Source organism: Microtus pennsylvanicus, chromosome 9, assembly GCF_037038515.1.
Source record: "Microtus pennsylvanicus isolate mMicPen1 chromosome 9, mMicPen1.hap1, whole genome shotgun sequence".
Classification (NCBI taxonomy): Eukaryota; Metazoa; Chordata; class Mammalia; order Rodentia; family Cricetidae; genus Microtus; species Microtus pennsylvanicus.
Genome location: NC_134587.1, coordinates 46,921,185 through 46,937,360, shown reverse-complemented (window position 1 = coordinate 46,937,360; position 16,176 = coordinate 46,921,185). Strand labels below are relative to the sequence as shown.

The following is a 16,176-nucleotide window of genomic DNA, read 5'->3' as shown; positions in this document are numbered from 1 at the left end:
GCGCCCCGCGCGGCGTCTGCGCATGGTGACCAGCCCGCGAGACCCCGTGCGCCATCTAGCGGAGGTCTGGAGAAGCGCTCCGCTCCGATCCCCGTGGGGCGGGGGACCCGCGGCGCACGCAGTCGGGATATTCTGCTGCAGCCGCGAAGCCGGGGGCCAGGAGCCGGAGCAGGAGCGGCAGCCGGGATCGCAGCCCGCCGGGCCCGCTGCAGTCATGGGCAACCGCGGCATGGAAGACCTCATCCCTCTGGTCAATCGGCTACAGGACGCCTTCTCCGCCATCGGCCAGAACGCGGACCTCGACCTGCCGCAGATCGCCGTGGTGGGCGGCCAGAGCGCTGGCAAGAGCTCGGTGCTGGAGAATTTCGTGGGCAGGTAGGAGCGGCGCGGACTCCCGCGCTCCGGTGCCCTGGGTCCCCGCCCCGGGCTCCTACGGGCTGGTAGCTGCCCCCGAGGACTGAGCGCCCCCGCCCCCCACGCGAGCCCTGGGGTCCGCAGCGACCCCGTCAGACCACGGACATCGGTGGAGTCCCCCTCTCACGCCCCCTCCTTCACCCCATCCTCCGCAGGGTGACCCCGGCAAAAGGCTGTCCTTGATCGCCAATACCCGCACCGTGGGGCCCCGCATTACTCAGCGCCTCGCTGGGAGCGGACAGCACCCGGAGGGCAGTGTCCCCCTTCCCATCCTAGGATCCATGGAGCCGACTCTGCCCCCGTGGGAATTCCTGGTCGTGACAAGGGACAGCCCTTGTGTATGTGAAAAGGATATAGCCCCGTGGGCATCAGGGACCAGGCGCAGCCTTCCCCTTCACACACGCACATGCTCACACACACACAAACACACATACACACACATACACCTCTGCGGCTCCCGCCGCCATCCGTGCGCAGAGCGGCGGAGGGGGAGGCGCGGGCTGCGGGGCGAGGAAGGGAATGGGGAGGGAGGGGAAGCGGCTTGTGAGCCTTTGCGGAGCAGCCGGCCCCTGGCTTCACCGCCCCTTGGGTGGGGGCGGCCTGTCAGTGTCCTCCTTCCCTGGCCTGGTAGAAGGGTTGTGATGGAGAGAGAAGGCGGCAGAGGGCAGAGATGACTAAGTCCGGGAGGCAGGATGGCGGGGAGGTGGAGGGTGGTGAGCCATTGCAGAGCCTAATCCTCCTCAGGCCTCTGATCCCACAAGGCGCTGGGAAAACCAGGTGGCAGAGTGGGGGTGCTGCCTTAGAAACAAAGGGTCTTGAACTTAGGGGGACAGGCAGGGTCGTGACCCCCCCCCCCAGACTCCCTTTGAGCAAGGGAAGGCAGAGATGGCATTTCCGGTTCTTAGAAAGAGTAGATCATTCTATGAGCTCAGGAGCAGTGTGGGGAGGGGTGCCAGACAGAGGGACAGAGGGACGGGACAGGAGCATTGACCTTCACCCCTCACCTGCATGGTTCCCTCTCTCATCTTTCTAGAAAATTTTGCTTTCTTGCAATGACCTTCATCCCTAAGAAGATGATTGGCATGAGGGAGAGGGAAGCAGGGGCTCCTCCTTCCAGAGGAACAGGAGCTCTGTGGGGTGACGTCTTGGGTCTAAGTCAGGTTCTGCTAGAAAAGCTTGGATGAGTCCCTTGCCTTTACCAAACATCTGTGTGATATGGGCAGACTGGACGACCCCTCACCTGCCCCCGGAAACCCATCGCAAACCCACCCTGGAGGTAGGGGGAGGATCCGAGTAGCGCTATGTATTCGTGGGATGTGGGCATAGCACAGCAGAAGTGGCTGTGTCTGTCTTGTCAGCAGAGAGGAGCAGCTGTCTCTGGATCATGTGACCCCAGAGCTGCAGATACAGGCAGCTCATCATATAGATGAGCCCCCCTTCCCGGGGACCAGCATTCAGGACTGTTCAGGGTGGGGGACTATGGAGCACTTACTGCGCTATACCATGGCCCCATCTCTCACTCCCTGAGCATTCGCTGCACTGCTGTGAGCTCGGCTGTGATCTGGTCAGGGGTGCAGACTGGGGATCTCCACAGAGCTCCTCCCATGCCTTGAGACAGCTCCAGTGAAGCAAACACCCTATGGATGTCCACCCTATAGATGTCCACCCTATGGATGTCCACCCTATGGATGTCCACCCTATAGATGTCCACTCTATGGATGTTCACCCTATGGATGTCCACCCTATGGATGTCACCCCATAGATGTCTACCCTATAGATATCCACCCTATAGCTGGACCAACTGGACTTAGACTTTACTCAAGGTCACTTATCCGGGAAGGGTAATACCTACCAGACTCCATCTTGACCCTACACTGGCCGTGGGACTCATTGGAATGTAGTCATCTGGTTTCCCTGTCTGTAGAATGGGATCCCTAGAAACGTACCTTGACCTCCTAAAAGGGTAAAAAGCCATTCACTAAGCTCATTAGAAGAGAGTCATTGAGACACTCTGAGAATCTTTTAGCCTGGGGACCTATCCATGGTGCTCCTGCCCTCTGGGAGTGCAGAAGGACGGCCCAGACCATGGCAGAGGCACAGCCCGCTGTTTACCTGCTGAGCTTCAGGGCAAGGCCTGAACTCTGCCCTTTGTACCCCAGTGCCCTTGGCCATGGCTCGGCTCGGGCAGTAGGATGGGAAGGAGTGTCCCGATGCAGGTGTCCAGCAGAGGAGGACTGTTCCCAGATCGGAAGAGCGGAAGAGCCAGTGGGAGGCAGTGTTGACCCCTAAAGCTAGTGAAGAGGCCAGGGCTGCAACATGAGCTGCAAAATCGAGGCCAGCCAGCCCTACAAGAGCCCTCCTGGGTTCCCGACCTCTCTACCTAGCTCTGGGTCCCCAGACCCGTGAGCATGGAAACAGCTCATTTCTCCTGGGGCTTCTAGCACACCAGCCCCCACGGAGAGGAAGTGGAGAACTCCCTGGAGGGAGCAAGCTAATCCAGGCCAGCCAGGTTCCCAGGCACCCAGAAGCACCCAGTGTCAGCTCTGCCATGGAGGCGACCCAGCAGCGGTCCAGGACCCTGCTAGGACTTGTTTGAGTCTGTGCTGTTTCTTTAGCTTCCCATTTCCAGATGGGGTAGACTGAGGCCAGTTCATTCAGTCCTTAGCAGTCATTCACGGAGGGTCCACGGTGGTCATGCTAGAGCCAGAGAAACTGAGACAACTGAAGGATGTGGCCAGTGTCCCGGAGGAAGAAGAGCTGCTTTCCACATGGAGGGGTCAGAAGGTCTTAGAGGAAGGTCGCACCCAGGAGAACCAAGCAGGGCCAAGCTGTGTGAGAAGCTGGGGGAAGATCCCTGGCCGGGCAACAGCAAATGCAAAAGGCCCGGGGCAGGAGAGGATCCATTTGAAACACAAACAGGCACCTTAGGGCTGGCATTTGCCCAGGCAGGAACGATGCCGTGATAGGCGTAGGCGTGCTGCATCTGTGAGGCCTTAGGCCACTGTCAGGAGATTGGTTTATTTTCATTATCCGTGGAGGACTTGAGATGATCCTGACAGATGTGTGCCAGGGAGGAGCAAGAGGGAGGACTTGGAGGCTCCTACAAGGATGTCGAAGAATGTGGGCTCAGATCTGTCTGGGGCCAGGTCCCACTGGTTGATGGACAGGAGCAGGAGTGGGAGGGGCCGCGAGGGGATTAAGGGTAACTTTGACACTAGTACCTTCAGGAGAGTCTGGGAGGACCAACCTCAGGGAATACTGGGTGGCAGTGATAGGCTCAAGGCAGCGAGGATTCAGTCTTGAGCGCTTTGAGCCAGAGATGCTCCAGACATCTTCTGGAGGTGTTGGGGAGCTGGGGAGAGGGCACATGGGAAATATAAATTTGGAAGCTGTCAGTACAGACATGGGATTTAAACCCGTGAGAGAGATGAGATCGTGCAGGGGTCACTGTGGAGGAGTGTCTGTGACCCCCATGACTGTCTAGTATTTCCTGAACAGATGCTCCAATGTGGGGCCACCTCCATGTCCCCTCTCCCGGCATTCCTCCGGGGTAGCATGGCAGGTAAGCACTTACTCTTTGCCCCGATCCCGAGGGTGGGGAGGACAGTGAGAAAGTGGTGACCACAACAGCCCCAGGCATTTTGTTCTATCCTTGACCATCTACTATCTTCACATCTGTGAAATGGGGACAGGAACATATCAGCATGACCCCCGTGAGATTCGTGGAGGGCTGAGAGGATGCAGGTGCAGCAGGGATGTGTCTTCCCCATGCAGGTGGGACGGGGTGGTGAGTGAGCGCCTGTTCAGAGCCCACAGCGAGCCAGGAGGAGACGCAGGTGGCTGCTCCCCTCTCTGCCCTTCTCTGCGCTGGACTTCACTCTCCCACAGGAGACTGCCTACCCCTCAGCGTTCAGCTCAGTTTTCCCCCCAGCCAGTTTCCTAGGGAGCCCGTTTCTCAGAGTTGGAGACTGACATTGAAGAAAGAGAGAGGACATAACAGCCATCTGAGGCAAGGGGTCCCTGGCCTGGGGTGGGCAGAGAGAACAGACAAGGCCTGGGCTTACCCAGAGTGAAACTAAATAGACTGAAAAGTCGGAGGAAGAATAAGCCGTTCTAGGTGTGGGGAGGACCTTCCTGAAGGGGGCAGTCATCAAGTCCCCCGCCCCACCCCATGGTCTCCCCAGAGCACACCCCTGGCACACACAGAGCACTCTGAGCCACACTGGAACTCACAGCTGGGGCTGGTCTCAGCCAGGGGACCCCTTCCCCCATCCTTGCCATCCCAGTGGCCCGGAGGAACTAAGGATGAAAGGTGACCCTGGCAGAAGGCATTTGATCCCAGCACCCGGAGAGCAGAGTTTCCTGGGCTTGATTGGGGTCAGAAGGTGGGAACCCTGGCTGGTCGGGTAGTGAGCGTCCAGGTAGGACATTGGTGCGGGAAGCCAGGTGTGGGCACGGTGCTGTCAGGCGTGGGCAGGAGCAGAACCAGGGCCCACGTGCCATGTGTCTGGGATTGCTATTCTAAATCAGGGCGAGGCTGCGGAAGGCAGTACATTCTGCCCTTGGCAAACCTAGCCTGCATGGAGACAGGTGGCCTCTCTCTCAGGCTGCCCCATCCCTTTCCATCCCATCTTGCACCACAAAGCCCCCCACCCTGAGCAACTGTCACACGTAAACACCCTAACTGTCATATTATCTATGGCTCCAAAAGGGACTGCTCTCTTGGCAACCTCTAAAATGAGGGCTATTTCCCCAGGACCCTGGAGACCTTTCTCCATAGGCACAATGACTCCTGGGGTCGGAGCTCCTGTTTCCCACACCTAAGGACAACACTGCTTATTGTCCTTGTGAAACCAATGACCAGTGGCAGGAGAAGTGGACTGTCATCCCAGGCTTTCAGGATGGCTCAGAGAAGGTGGAGATCTTGCCTGAAGTCACACAGCAATTGGATGAAAGACATAGAGGAACTGACAGGTCTCCTGCTTCTAGGCCAGACATTCCCATGTGCCTGCCCACACTTCACACCCTGCCCGTTTGCACAGCCCTGTCTCTGTCCTTCTCCCTCTGGGTATCTCTGTGATTCTTATGCCTTCTCAGACAGAAGTCTGAGGACCAAGGAAGGTTTATAGAACAGCATTCGAAAAACTTGGAATTCCTACAGGCAACAAGGAATGGCCAATTAGGCTTAGAAGGTGCTTAAGGCCAATCCCTAAGCGGTAGATGCCCAGTACCCAAGCCCCATAAAGCCAGTCATCAAAGCAGTGACCTCTTGTTACACTGAGTCCACTCTTGGCCACCAGCAGGGAGCTCTATAACACTCCCCTCCTCCTGACCTCCTCTAGCTGAAGCCTTCTTTGGACCCTGTCCCCTCAAAACTGAGCCCCAGACCCCAGCTGAGCCCTGGTGGCCTCATCACCTTCAGCCAATCCCCACGGTCCCCTGCCTAGCTGGCAACTCATGGAAGAAATGGTTGGGGTCTCTAACATGGCTTGTCTGCTCTGCTCTTCTGCCCCCGTCTCCCTCACTGGCTCCGACCTCCAGGTCTCACCAGCCAGCCCCCTCTCTGGATGCCAGTGGGCACCCTGGGTTAGGTCTTCCACAGCCAGGCTCTCAGGGCATCATCTCAAGAGCCAGGAACAGAGCTACACTGAGTCCCGTTTCACCGATGGGGAAACTGAGGCTCTGAGTAGGACACACGTCCCGAGAGGGGTGGTGAAGCTGGAGCTTTCTCCCCATGCTGCTGTGACAGGAAATACCAACTCAGAGGTATTCGTACCAGGTGTCTTGTAGGAGCCTGAGTGGTAGTCCAGCTGAGGGTCATGTGACTTCTTCCCTCTGAGCCTCAATTTCCCTTCCCCCATGAGATAGGGAAACTGATCACAGCCACCTCAGCCATAAGAGCACCTGGTCCAGATGACGGAGCCCTGAATAGCCTTCCTGCTGTGCGATGTGTGCACTATAAACCCCACCCATTTTAAGTGCACAATTTAGTGATTTTTTTAGTGTATTTACAGAGTTCTGCAGCTATCGTCATAAACTAATTTTAGAACATTCCTATCACCCCAGAATGAAATCTCAGAACGCTGCAGATTTCCAAGGCTCCAGCAGAGTCTGGCCAACATCCGCAGCCCCTAGTGCTAACAATGCTTACAGTGGCCGTTCCCAGGGGCAGGGACAAGAGCCACTGGTGCTAACAATGCTTACAGTGGCCGTCCCCAGGGGCAGGGACAACAGCCACTGGTGCTAGCCTTGCTTACAGTGGCCGTCCCCAGGGGCTGGGACAACAGTTATATTTTACTTTGTAAAATAGTTTGTATATCTCTTGAAGTTTTCAAGTGGAAATTTCTTTCTTTCTCCCTTCCTTCATTCTCTTTCTTCCTTCCTTCCTTTCTTTCTTTTTTTCTTCCTTTTAGACGAGGACAGGACTCTTTGCACAGCCCTGGTTATCCTGGAATTCATAATGTAGACCAGGCTGACCTTAAATACACAGAGATTCAGCTGCCTCTGCCTCCCAGGGTGCTGGGATTGAAGGCGTGTGTCACCAAGCCTCACTAAAATCTAATTTTTTCTTATTCATGTGCATTTATGTTTTGCCTGCATGAGGGTGTTGGGTACCCTGGAACTGGAGTTACAGGAAGTTGTGAGCTACCATGTGAGTGCTGGGAACTGAACCCAGGTCCTCTGGAAAACCAGCCAGAGCACTTAACCACTGAGCCATTTCTCCAGTCCAAAATTTTAATTTTTTAAATTAGGTTAAAAAAAAAGGAAACTATTTCCATTTTGAAAACATAACTTCCATTGGGGTGGTGGTGGCACACACCTTTAATCCCAGCACTCGGGAGGCAGAGGCAAGTGGACCTCTGAGTTTGAGGCCAGCCTGGTTTACAAAGTGAGTTCCAGGACAGCCAGAGCTACACAAAGAGAAATCCTGTCTTGAAAAGCCAAGACAACAACAAGAAAAACAGCATCCTAATGTTAAAAATCAACGCAAGAGGGAAGGAATGGAAGGAGGGAGGGAGCGAGGAAAAAGAGAGAGAGGGAAGAAAGGAGGAAGCATGGATGGAAAGACAAAGAGAAGGAACGGAGGAGAGCTGGGAAGGACGGACATTGCTCTGTGGGGCACCACCCTGTCACCAACTTGCACCATGACCGTGGGCAGCAAGCTTCTTTTGGGGATTCGGTGTCCCCTGTTGTCCAGTGAGCTGTAAGTGGGAACTGGGAAAGCTCCTTGTCCAACCTCAGTTTTCTCAACAGGGCATCTGAGTGTCCGCCCTTTGCCCACTAATCCCGGGCACTGGGGTATGGATGAAGGCAGGTCCCACCCAGTCCCTGCTGGGGGGCCATTACCACATGACAGGAGTCCACAGTTAGACCGCACCAAATGTCCAAGCATCAGCTCCATATTTACACGCTGCAGGGTGTGGGCTGCCTCAGGTCTCCCAGGCACCCTGAAAACAGAGAAGGTCTTGTTGCCTGTGGCAGCCTCACCTACTCCCAGTGTGTTTCTTGGCCTACAAAAATCTCTGTCCATCACTCTGGGTTGGTGCTTCAGAGGCCACCTCGGAGAATGACCAGCCCTGCCTGCCACTCTCAGGAGCCGCATTTGTCCTTGAAACCCCTCTTGCTCTCCCAAGCCACCGACTGGAAACCCACTTCCCATCTCTCCCCAGCTGATCATTCATGAGCCATATGAGCCGTGCTTGTCCATCCCTTAACTGCAGTAAACCCCAGGACCACCCATTGCTCCAGTGAGGAGACAAACACAAGAGGGATGGTCACTCGTCTGCAGCCCCCAAGTGGGCACTCACAGGGCCAAACCTGCCTGCTCTCGGAGCCCAAGAAACAGGACAGACCGGTCACCTGTCAGACGAGACATGCTACTTCTTTCATCATTTGCACCCAAGCAGGGTCTGGAAGTCAGGGCACTCTAACGCCAAGCCTCGGATTCTGGAGCAGGAGTAGGGGAGCCACTTTGGCTCATTGGTGTGGTGTTTCGAGACTCCCCAGGGAGGAGATGACACTGCCAATTTATTTAGCAAGTAGGTGGTGCTGGAGGTCTTGAGAGGCGTCTGTTTCGTCCCTTCTGTGCTTCAGGTTTGAAGGTGTCTCTGCAGATGGCAAGGCAAGGGCTCCCCGTGAAATCGCCATCTGCTCGAAATGAGTGGGAGAGTTGGCAGGCCACCAGATGCCCTCCCATGCTGGGCTCCACACTGGCCTCTGGGGCTACAGGCCCGCACACTTTCCTGAAACACCTGCTCTGCTGTCCCTAGGACTAAGCAAGGTTTTGGAAGTGTGGCTCTGACGGGGAGGTCAAGTCAAAGATGCTGACCCTGACCCTTCTCAGAGAGCTGTAGAGACAGTGTTTCCAGCAGCGGAAAGAGCTGTTTCTTCTAGTGTGGCTGGAGCACCTACTATGTGTCCAGTTCTGTGTCTGCACGTGGGGACCCACTGGCCCTGCTTGCTGTCTGTCCAGATGTGAGACATCCGGGCGTTCTTCTCTTTCAGCCCCTCTCCATTACTGTGGATCCTCAAACATCCTTGCTCTCTGGGCTTCAGTCCCCGCTTCAGGACAGTGACGGGTGACCGGAGTGTTCTCTCTTCCCGTTTTCATCTTATCTTTTGTGGTGTCATGGTCAGGATTCAGTACCCAGAGGAGGTGAGGCAGAATTCTTGCTGGAATTTGGGGTTCCTCCTAGAGGAGGCTAAAAATGAAGGACCCTTCTTGTAGCCCCCTGTGGTCTCCACGTCCTGGGCATGGACTCGGTCTTTCTGCCTGAGAGGCCCCACAAACGCTCTAGCAACACTGTGACATTCCGCCACAGCTGAGCTCGGTACAGATTTGGAGTGAAGGGGTGAGTCCAAGGGGAAGGCGGGGCTGGGATTTGAATGCAGGGCTTCTGCCTAGCACTGTCTCTTAACCACTAAAATAGCAGGCTGTAGTGAAATAACATAACAGTCACAAAGGGTCTGGTTGATTAGTGGAAGATCTGTGGAGATCTGAACCGAGCACATTGAAGAACCAGCATTATATACCACACACACACACACACACACACACTATTTTTCTTTTTTCTTTTTTTTTTCTTTTGGTTTTTTGAGACAAGGTTTCTCTGTAGCTTTGGAGCCAGTCCTGGAAACTAGCTCTTGTAGACTAGGCTGGCCTCGAACTCACAGAGATCCGCCTGCCTCTGCTTCCCCAGTGCTGGGATTAAAGGCGTGCGCCACCACCGCCAGGCTCACACACTATTTTTCGAGGCAGGGTTTCTCTGTGTAGTCCAGGCTGGCCTCAAAATCAGAGACCCACCTGCCTCTGCCTCCCACATGCTGGGATTAAAGGTGTGCGCCACCACTGCCTGTGGATTCCGACACAGATTGAGCCTAGCCCTCTGAGAGCTTGGTCCTGACCTCTGTGGTTTATAGGTTTCCGCTGAGGTGGCAGTGACTTGGGTCAGACTAAGCAGCCATCAGGAGGGCCTTGGGATTCCTGGTCTTCATGGATCTCCAGAGCCTTCCACCATCAGGCCTTTAGGGCTGTGTGGGCGCATCCACTCACAGAGAGGCCTCTCAGGAATAACTCCAGGGAAGGTCCACATCTCTGCGTGGGGAGGGCTCTCTGTGGGGAGTCCTACCCTTTCCAACCGTCCCGCAGTTTCCACAGCAACTGTTGTTGCCATGGTTTTTCTTGGCAAGCAACTGGTGAGGAAGAGGGTGGACTGGAGGTCCCTACACCCACCAAAGCCACTGCAAAACCAACTGTGCAACCTCTGCAATCCTGGGGACCCCTATACAGACGGGTGACCTCCTCCGAGGCGTCACTGAGTGAAGGCTGGCCATGAGGCAGGAAGTGCCCTCGGCACTGCTCTCCCTGGCCTGCCTGGCCATCTCTGTCTGACCGCAGGCGAGATGCACAATCTGTTTACTTGCCTCCCTCGCGCTGTGAGCACTTGGGGTGGGGAGCTGGGTGACTCATCTCTCATCCTCACGGCCCAGCACAGGGCCTGGTACAAATCAGAGTCAATTCAATTATATAAAAAGCTAAGTCTGGCTCCTTGGGCTTAGGGGATGGCACAGAGGGATGCAGATGTTTTCAGCCTCTGGGGTAAAACAGACACTTGGGTTTGAATGCGAATCCCGTGGCTGGAGTGTATAGCCCAATAATAGAGTCCTTGCTCAGCACATTCGCGGATCTGGTTTTGAAGTCCGGCATTGAAAAACAAAGAAACAACAATAAAACCCAAACCACAACAAAACCCAAATGAATATAACAAAACTCACGTGAAATACAGTTCTGCTGTGTGACCGAGTGAGTCACATCCCCTCTCTGAACCTCAGTTGCTTTATATATAAAATGAGAGTCTCTGGGGGAGTCTTGTTTGGTGACTAGGGGATTCTCGCAGAATGCATTGAGCACCTCAGGAGTACTGAGCCTTGGGCTGGGCCCAGTGTATGGTGGAGGACGGGAAGTACCAGCCCTGTCCTGAGATTAGCATGGTGAGCAGGTACCCGGAAAGTTTCCCCTTCCTTCCCCAGACCACTGACCCCCAGCAGCCTCACCTTTTCTAGAGGTGGCAGAGGAGAGAGCCCCAAGAGGGAGGGCTTGAACCTGTGGCCTCTAGGCCTGTCTGTTCTTCCTGACCCTTTGCCCCTGAGCCTGGGGTGCAGGAAACATGAGCCTGAGTTGGATCTGAGCTGAGACTGAGTATCTGGTCCTCTCTTGGGCTCCTGGGTCTCTTCCGCAGATGAATGGCTGGATGGGTACAACCCCCCAGGCCCTGGTCTGCTTCCCATTTCCTGGGTTCTGGGGGGTTCCATTGCTACTAGTTCTGACACCCTGGTTCCTGGAAAGAGCTCCACCCTCCAGCCAGCCCATGGAAGAGTCATGGGTGGCAGAAGCGAGAATAGCTGACAGAGTCAGCCAAAAGGACAGCTGAAGTTGGTATCAGCAGGAGCAGATGTTGGCTATAGACTGTCAGGTCTCGGGATATGGATGGCACTTTGGGGCCCCTCTGTGTGGTCCTTCAAAGGGGCTAAGTCCATGGGGCCTGGAGACCAAGAACTCTCCCGGAGCTGAGCCCAGGGTCCTCTCTGCTATATCCTGCAACTGGAACGTCTTTAGCGTGGGGGCAGTGGCTGCATCCTCCTCTCAGGGCACTTTCTGGCGCTCATGCGCTCCGCCCACAAAGCAGCTGGCATGCAATAGGCGCCCAAGAAGCCCGAGTTCTGTTCCCTGCCTCCTCCAGGCTGCGTCTGCCTTGTCTTCAGCTCTAGACAGATGGGGCCTGGGGAAGAGGAACCGAGCCTGTCTGTCCCAGGGGACAGGGAGGAGGGTGGTTCTGCTCTGATTTCGCTGAGATCCAACTGGTCACTGGGCTACCCTGTGCTTCATTTTTTTTCCTGAGCAGAATAACAGCGGCTAGAATGCTGACCGGGATTTCCTATTGACTCAGATTCAACATGGTATATATTTGAGGGGCGTCTGGGGAGTTGCTGCCCTAGCCTCATGGCAACCTGAAGCAATGACTTGGGGAAGCCCACTCCCATAGTGACTTAATGTAAGATGCTGTGGGCCGGCCCTGTGAGAGGATTTGTGTCTCCTAAATAGCCGGGCAGGTGCTCTCTGAGGAAAGGTAGCTAGCTGCCCCCAGATCTTGACCCTCTTCTAACCCCCAACTCATTGCAGGGACTTCTTGCCCCGAGGATCTGGCATCGTCACACGACGTCCCCTGGTTCTGCAGCTGGTTAATTCTACCACAGGTGGGTGTCCTCTGTCAGCAGCCAGGTGTGGCCCCTCCCTAAGGTGAAGTTCTGCCTAGCTACTGAAGCTGTGTGTAGAGTTACTTTAGATCCGGCCACCCTTCCCTCCTTAGGCCTCGATCCCAATCTAGACAGTGGGTAAACTGTAAAACGGGGGCTGGAGAGATGGCTCAATGGTTAAGAGCACTGGCTGCCCTTCCAGAGGACCCAGGTTCAATTCCCAGCACCCACATGGCAGCTCACAACTGTCTGTAACTACTGTTTCACGGGACCCAAAACCCTCACGCAGACATGAATGTGGACAAAATACCAATGCGCGCGCACACACACACACACACACACACACACACACACACACATATATATATATTTTTTTTTTTTTTGGTTTTTCGAGACAGGGTTTTTCTGTAGCTTTGGAGCCTGTCCTGGAACTAGCTCTTGTAGACCAGGCTGGTCTCGAACTCACAGAGATACACCTGCCTCTGCCTCCCTAGTGCTGGGATTAAAGGCATGCGCCACCACCGCCAGGCAATAAAATAAAATTTTAAACACACACACACACACACATACACTCTGTAAAATGAAGACTAGGACCGCTGCGTTTTGAGGTCACGGGTAGATTAAGGTAGAACGACGCCACCCAGGTGGGCTTCCCAGGTCTGATGCCTTCTCCCCTTCTCCTGACGGTTTCTGGAGCAGAATATGCCGAGTTCCTGCACTGCAAGGGGAAGAAATTCACCGACTTCGAGGAGGTGCGCCTGGAGATCGAGGCTGAGACTGACCGGGTCACGGGCACCAACAAAGGCATTTCGCCGGTACCCATCAACCTGCGGGTCTACTCGCCCCACGGTGAGGAGGCCTGGCCCCGCCTTCTCCTTCTGGCTTCTTTGCCTAGCCACGCCCCCTAGATCAATTCCTTGGGCCCCATAGTTCTCATACTTGTTGCACAGGAGCTTCTGAGTCCACTTACTTAAAACCCCACCTGACTAGCCCCTCCCACTCTGACCGTGCCCACCACTAGATGCTCTTGAAGCCGACGGACCCTGTTATTTAACTCCGCCCACCTGACCACGCCACCACCGTGGGCCTGCCCTTTTTGCCTCTCTGTCCAGTGCTGAACCTGACCCTAGTGGATCTGCCTGGAATGACCAAGGTTCCGGTGGGGGACCAACCTCCCGACATCGAGTTTCAGATCCGGGACATGCTTATGCAGTTTGTCACTAAGGAGAACTGTCTTATCCTGGCTGTGTCCCCTGCCAACTCGGACCTGGCCAACTCGGATGCCCTCAAGATCGCCAAGGAGGTGGACCCCCAGGGTAGGTTCCTACCTGGCAGCTGATACACAATGCCAGCTGATATCTCGGCAGTAATCTAGTTTTGATTTAGAAGTATCTTTGAAGGGTCTAAGTAGAATAGTGTTGGGATCATCTAATCTTTAGATTCATTTCAGCTGGCTGCAGTAGAGGCACCCCTCCTGCAGAAGACCCAGGAATTGAGGCCAGCGCTGGCTACATGACCAGTTTGAAGGCAGCCTAGGTTACATGAGATGCAGTCTCAAAAAGCTAAAAGCTATATTTTAAAAAAAAAAGCCTTCAGGGTGGCTCACTGGAAAAGGTGCTTGCTGCCAACCATGACCTGAGTTTGATCCCGGGAATCCTTGAGGAGGAAGGAAACAACTGACCCCTGCAAGTTTTTCCCTGACATCCACATGTTTGTGGTGGCATGGGTGCACCCACGTACATAAATACGTAAATAAGTAAAAGCCTGGTCTACAGAGCGAGTTCCAGGACAGCCAGGGCTACACAGAGAAATCCTGTCTGGAAAAAAAACCCAAAATAATAATAATAAAAAATAAAGCATGATTTTGTCACTCAGTCTGGCACTACACACTCAGGATCCCATCCCAGGTGGAGGCAAAAAGATCGTGAGTATGAGGCCAGGCCAGATCAATTTTTTTGTTTGTTTTTGAGACACGGTTTCTTTGTGTAGCTGTGGCTGTCCTGTAGATCATGCTGGCTTTGAATTCACAGAGATCCACCTGCCTCTACCACCCAAATGCTGGGATTAAAGACGTGTGCCACCACCACCAGCTACATCAAATAAAAAATGAGTAAAAATTTATTTTATTAGTATATTTGATGGCAGTGCCCACAGAGGCCAGAAGAGGGCATCAGATCCCCTGGAACAGATAGTTGTGAACTGCCATGCGGGTGCTTAGAACTGAATTGGGGACCTCTGAAAGAGCAGCCAGAGATCTTAACCACTGAGCCACCTCTCCAGCCCCTACAGATGTCAAGTTTGAAGCCAGCTTGAGTTTCATAGCCAGATCCTCTCTAAAAGAAATGGCATGGGTGGGGGCTGGAGAGATGGTTCAGCAGTTGGGAGCGCTGGCTGCTCTTCCAGAGGACCCAGGTTCAATTCCCAGCAACTACATGGCAGCTCACAACTGTCTGTACCTTCAGTTCCGGGGATCCGACACCTTCACACAGACATGCATTCAGATGAGACACCAATGCACATAAAATAAAATTTTAAAAATGGCATCAACCTGGAGCTAGAGAGATGGCTCAGTGGGTAAGAGGACTGGCTGCTCTTCCAGAGGACCAAGGTTAAATTCCCCTCACCCACATGATAGCTCACAACCATCTGTAATTCTAGTTCCAAAGACTATGACACCCTCTTCTGGCCTCTGCAGGCACCAGGTGCACACGCGGTACAGACACATTTGTAGGCAACACTCACATACACATAAAATGAAACTAAAAATAATTTCTTAAAAGAGATATGGTATCAGCAGAAAAATCATTTTGGCCCCTTTGGATCATGACAGAGGGGCGGCTGAGTGGGCAAGGGAGTGGCAAAGGATGAGATCATAGTGTGGATGTTTGGGAATGCGTGGGATCTGGAGCGGGGGCAGGAGCAAGCATGACAGCCCTCCTGTGGTCACTCTCCAGGTCAGCGCACCATTGGGGTCATCACCAAGCTGGACCTGATGGATGAGGGCACCGATGCTCGGGATGTGCTGGAGAACAAGCTGCTCCCTCTGCGCAGAGGTAGGAGACACCGCCTGCCTTCCCTCCCTGACCTTCCCAGGAGGCTGCCTGCCCCTGACCTTCGCTCTGTCCCACAGGCTACATCGGAGTGGTGAACCGCAGCCAGAAGGACATAGATGGCAAGAAGGACATCACAGCCGCCTTGGCTGCTGAGCGCAAATTCTTTCTTTCTCACCCATCCTACCGCCACTTGGCTGACCGCATGGGTACGCCCTACCTGCAGAAAGTCCTCAACCAGGTAGGGGGGCAGACCTGGCCAGGGTCTGGGGAAACAAGAATAATCTCAAATGCATCTTTCCTTGTGTGTATGTGTGTGTGTTATTTATTTTATACGTGTGGGTGTTTTGTCTGTGTACCAAGTGCTTGTCTGGTGCCCGGGGAAGTCAGAAGAGGGCATCAGATCTCCTGGAACTGGAGTCACAGATGTGACCTGTCATGTGGATGCTAGGAACCACACCTGGGTCCTCTAGAAGAGCAGTCGATGCTCTTGACTGATGAGCTGTCTCACCAGCCTGGTCTTCTCAGTACATCGTAAGGGTGACCAATGGAGATAGCATTCACCAATGCAAAGTAAACTGAGACTCTGGGAAAGGAGCCACTTGTCTCAGTCCCACAGGGCGTTAGTGGCAAGAATTCTGCTGACTTTTCCTGTCTTGGACCTAGAAGGGGAGCTCTGGGACTCCCGGTATGTATGGAAGACCAGGATTTTGTGTGGACGGTGGCATAGAGTAATGACTGGAACGTATTCAGCTGGACATCTTGGTGCTCTTGGCATGACCAAAGAGGCTGACCTAAGAGCTGAAGAGATGGCTCAGGGGTTAAGAGCACTGGCTGCTCTTCCAGAGGTCCAGAGTTCAGTTAGCAGCAACCACATGGTGGCTCACAACCATCTGATGCCCTCTTCTGGCCTGCAGGTGTATATGCAGAGAATGCATACATAAAATGTAAATAAATA

The 16,176-nt window shown here is 54.3% G+C and overlaps 1 protein-coding gene across 7 annotated transcripts in view; it reads left to right on the top strand.

The window, feature by feature from the left end:
- The first annotated feature begins 89 nt into the window (after window positions 1-89).
- The window catches only part of Dnm1 (dynamin 1), a 44,523-nt gene continuing 28,436 nt past the window's right edge, over window positions 90-16,176 (top strand). For all 7 annotated transcript variants that reach the window (XM_075985821.1, XM_075985817.1, XM_075985822.1 and 4 more), the window contains exons 1-6: window positions 90-375; window positions 12,095-12,168; window positions 12,868-13,017; window positions 13,281-13,484; window positions 15,123-15,221; window positions 15,299-15,459. In XM_075985821.1, coding sequence (XP_075841936.1) covers window positions 215-375; window positions 12,095-12,168; window positions 12,868-13,017; window positions 13,281-13,484; window positions 15,123-15,221; window positions 15,299-15,459 — 849 coding nt within the window. In that variant the 5' untranslated portion in view covers window positions 90-214. The remainder of the gene's footprint in view (window positions 376-12,094; window positions 12,169-12,867; window positions 13,018-13,280; window positions 13,485-15,122; window positions 15,222-15,298; window positions 15,460-16,176) is intronic.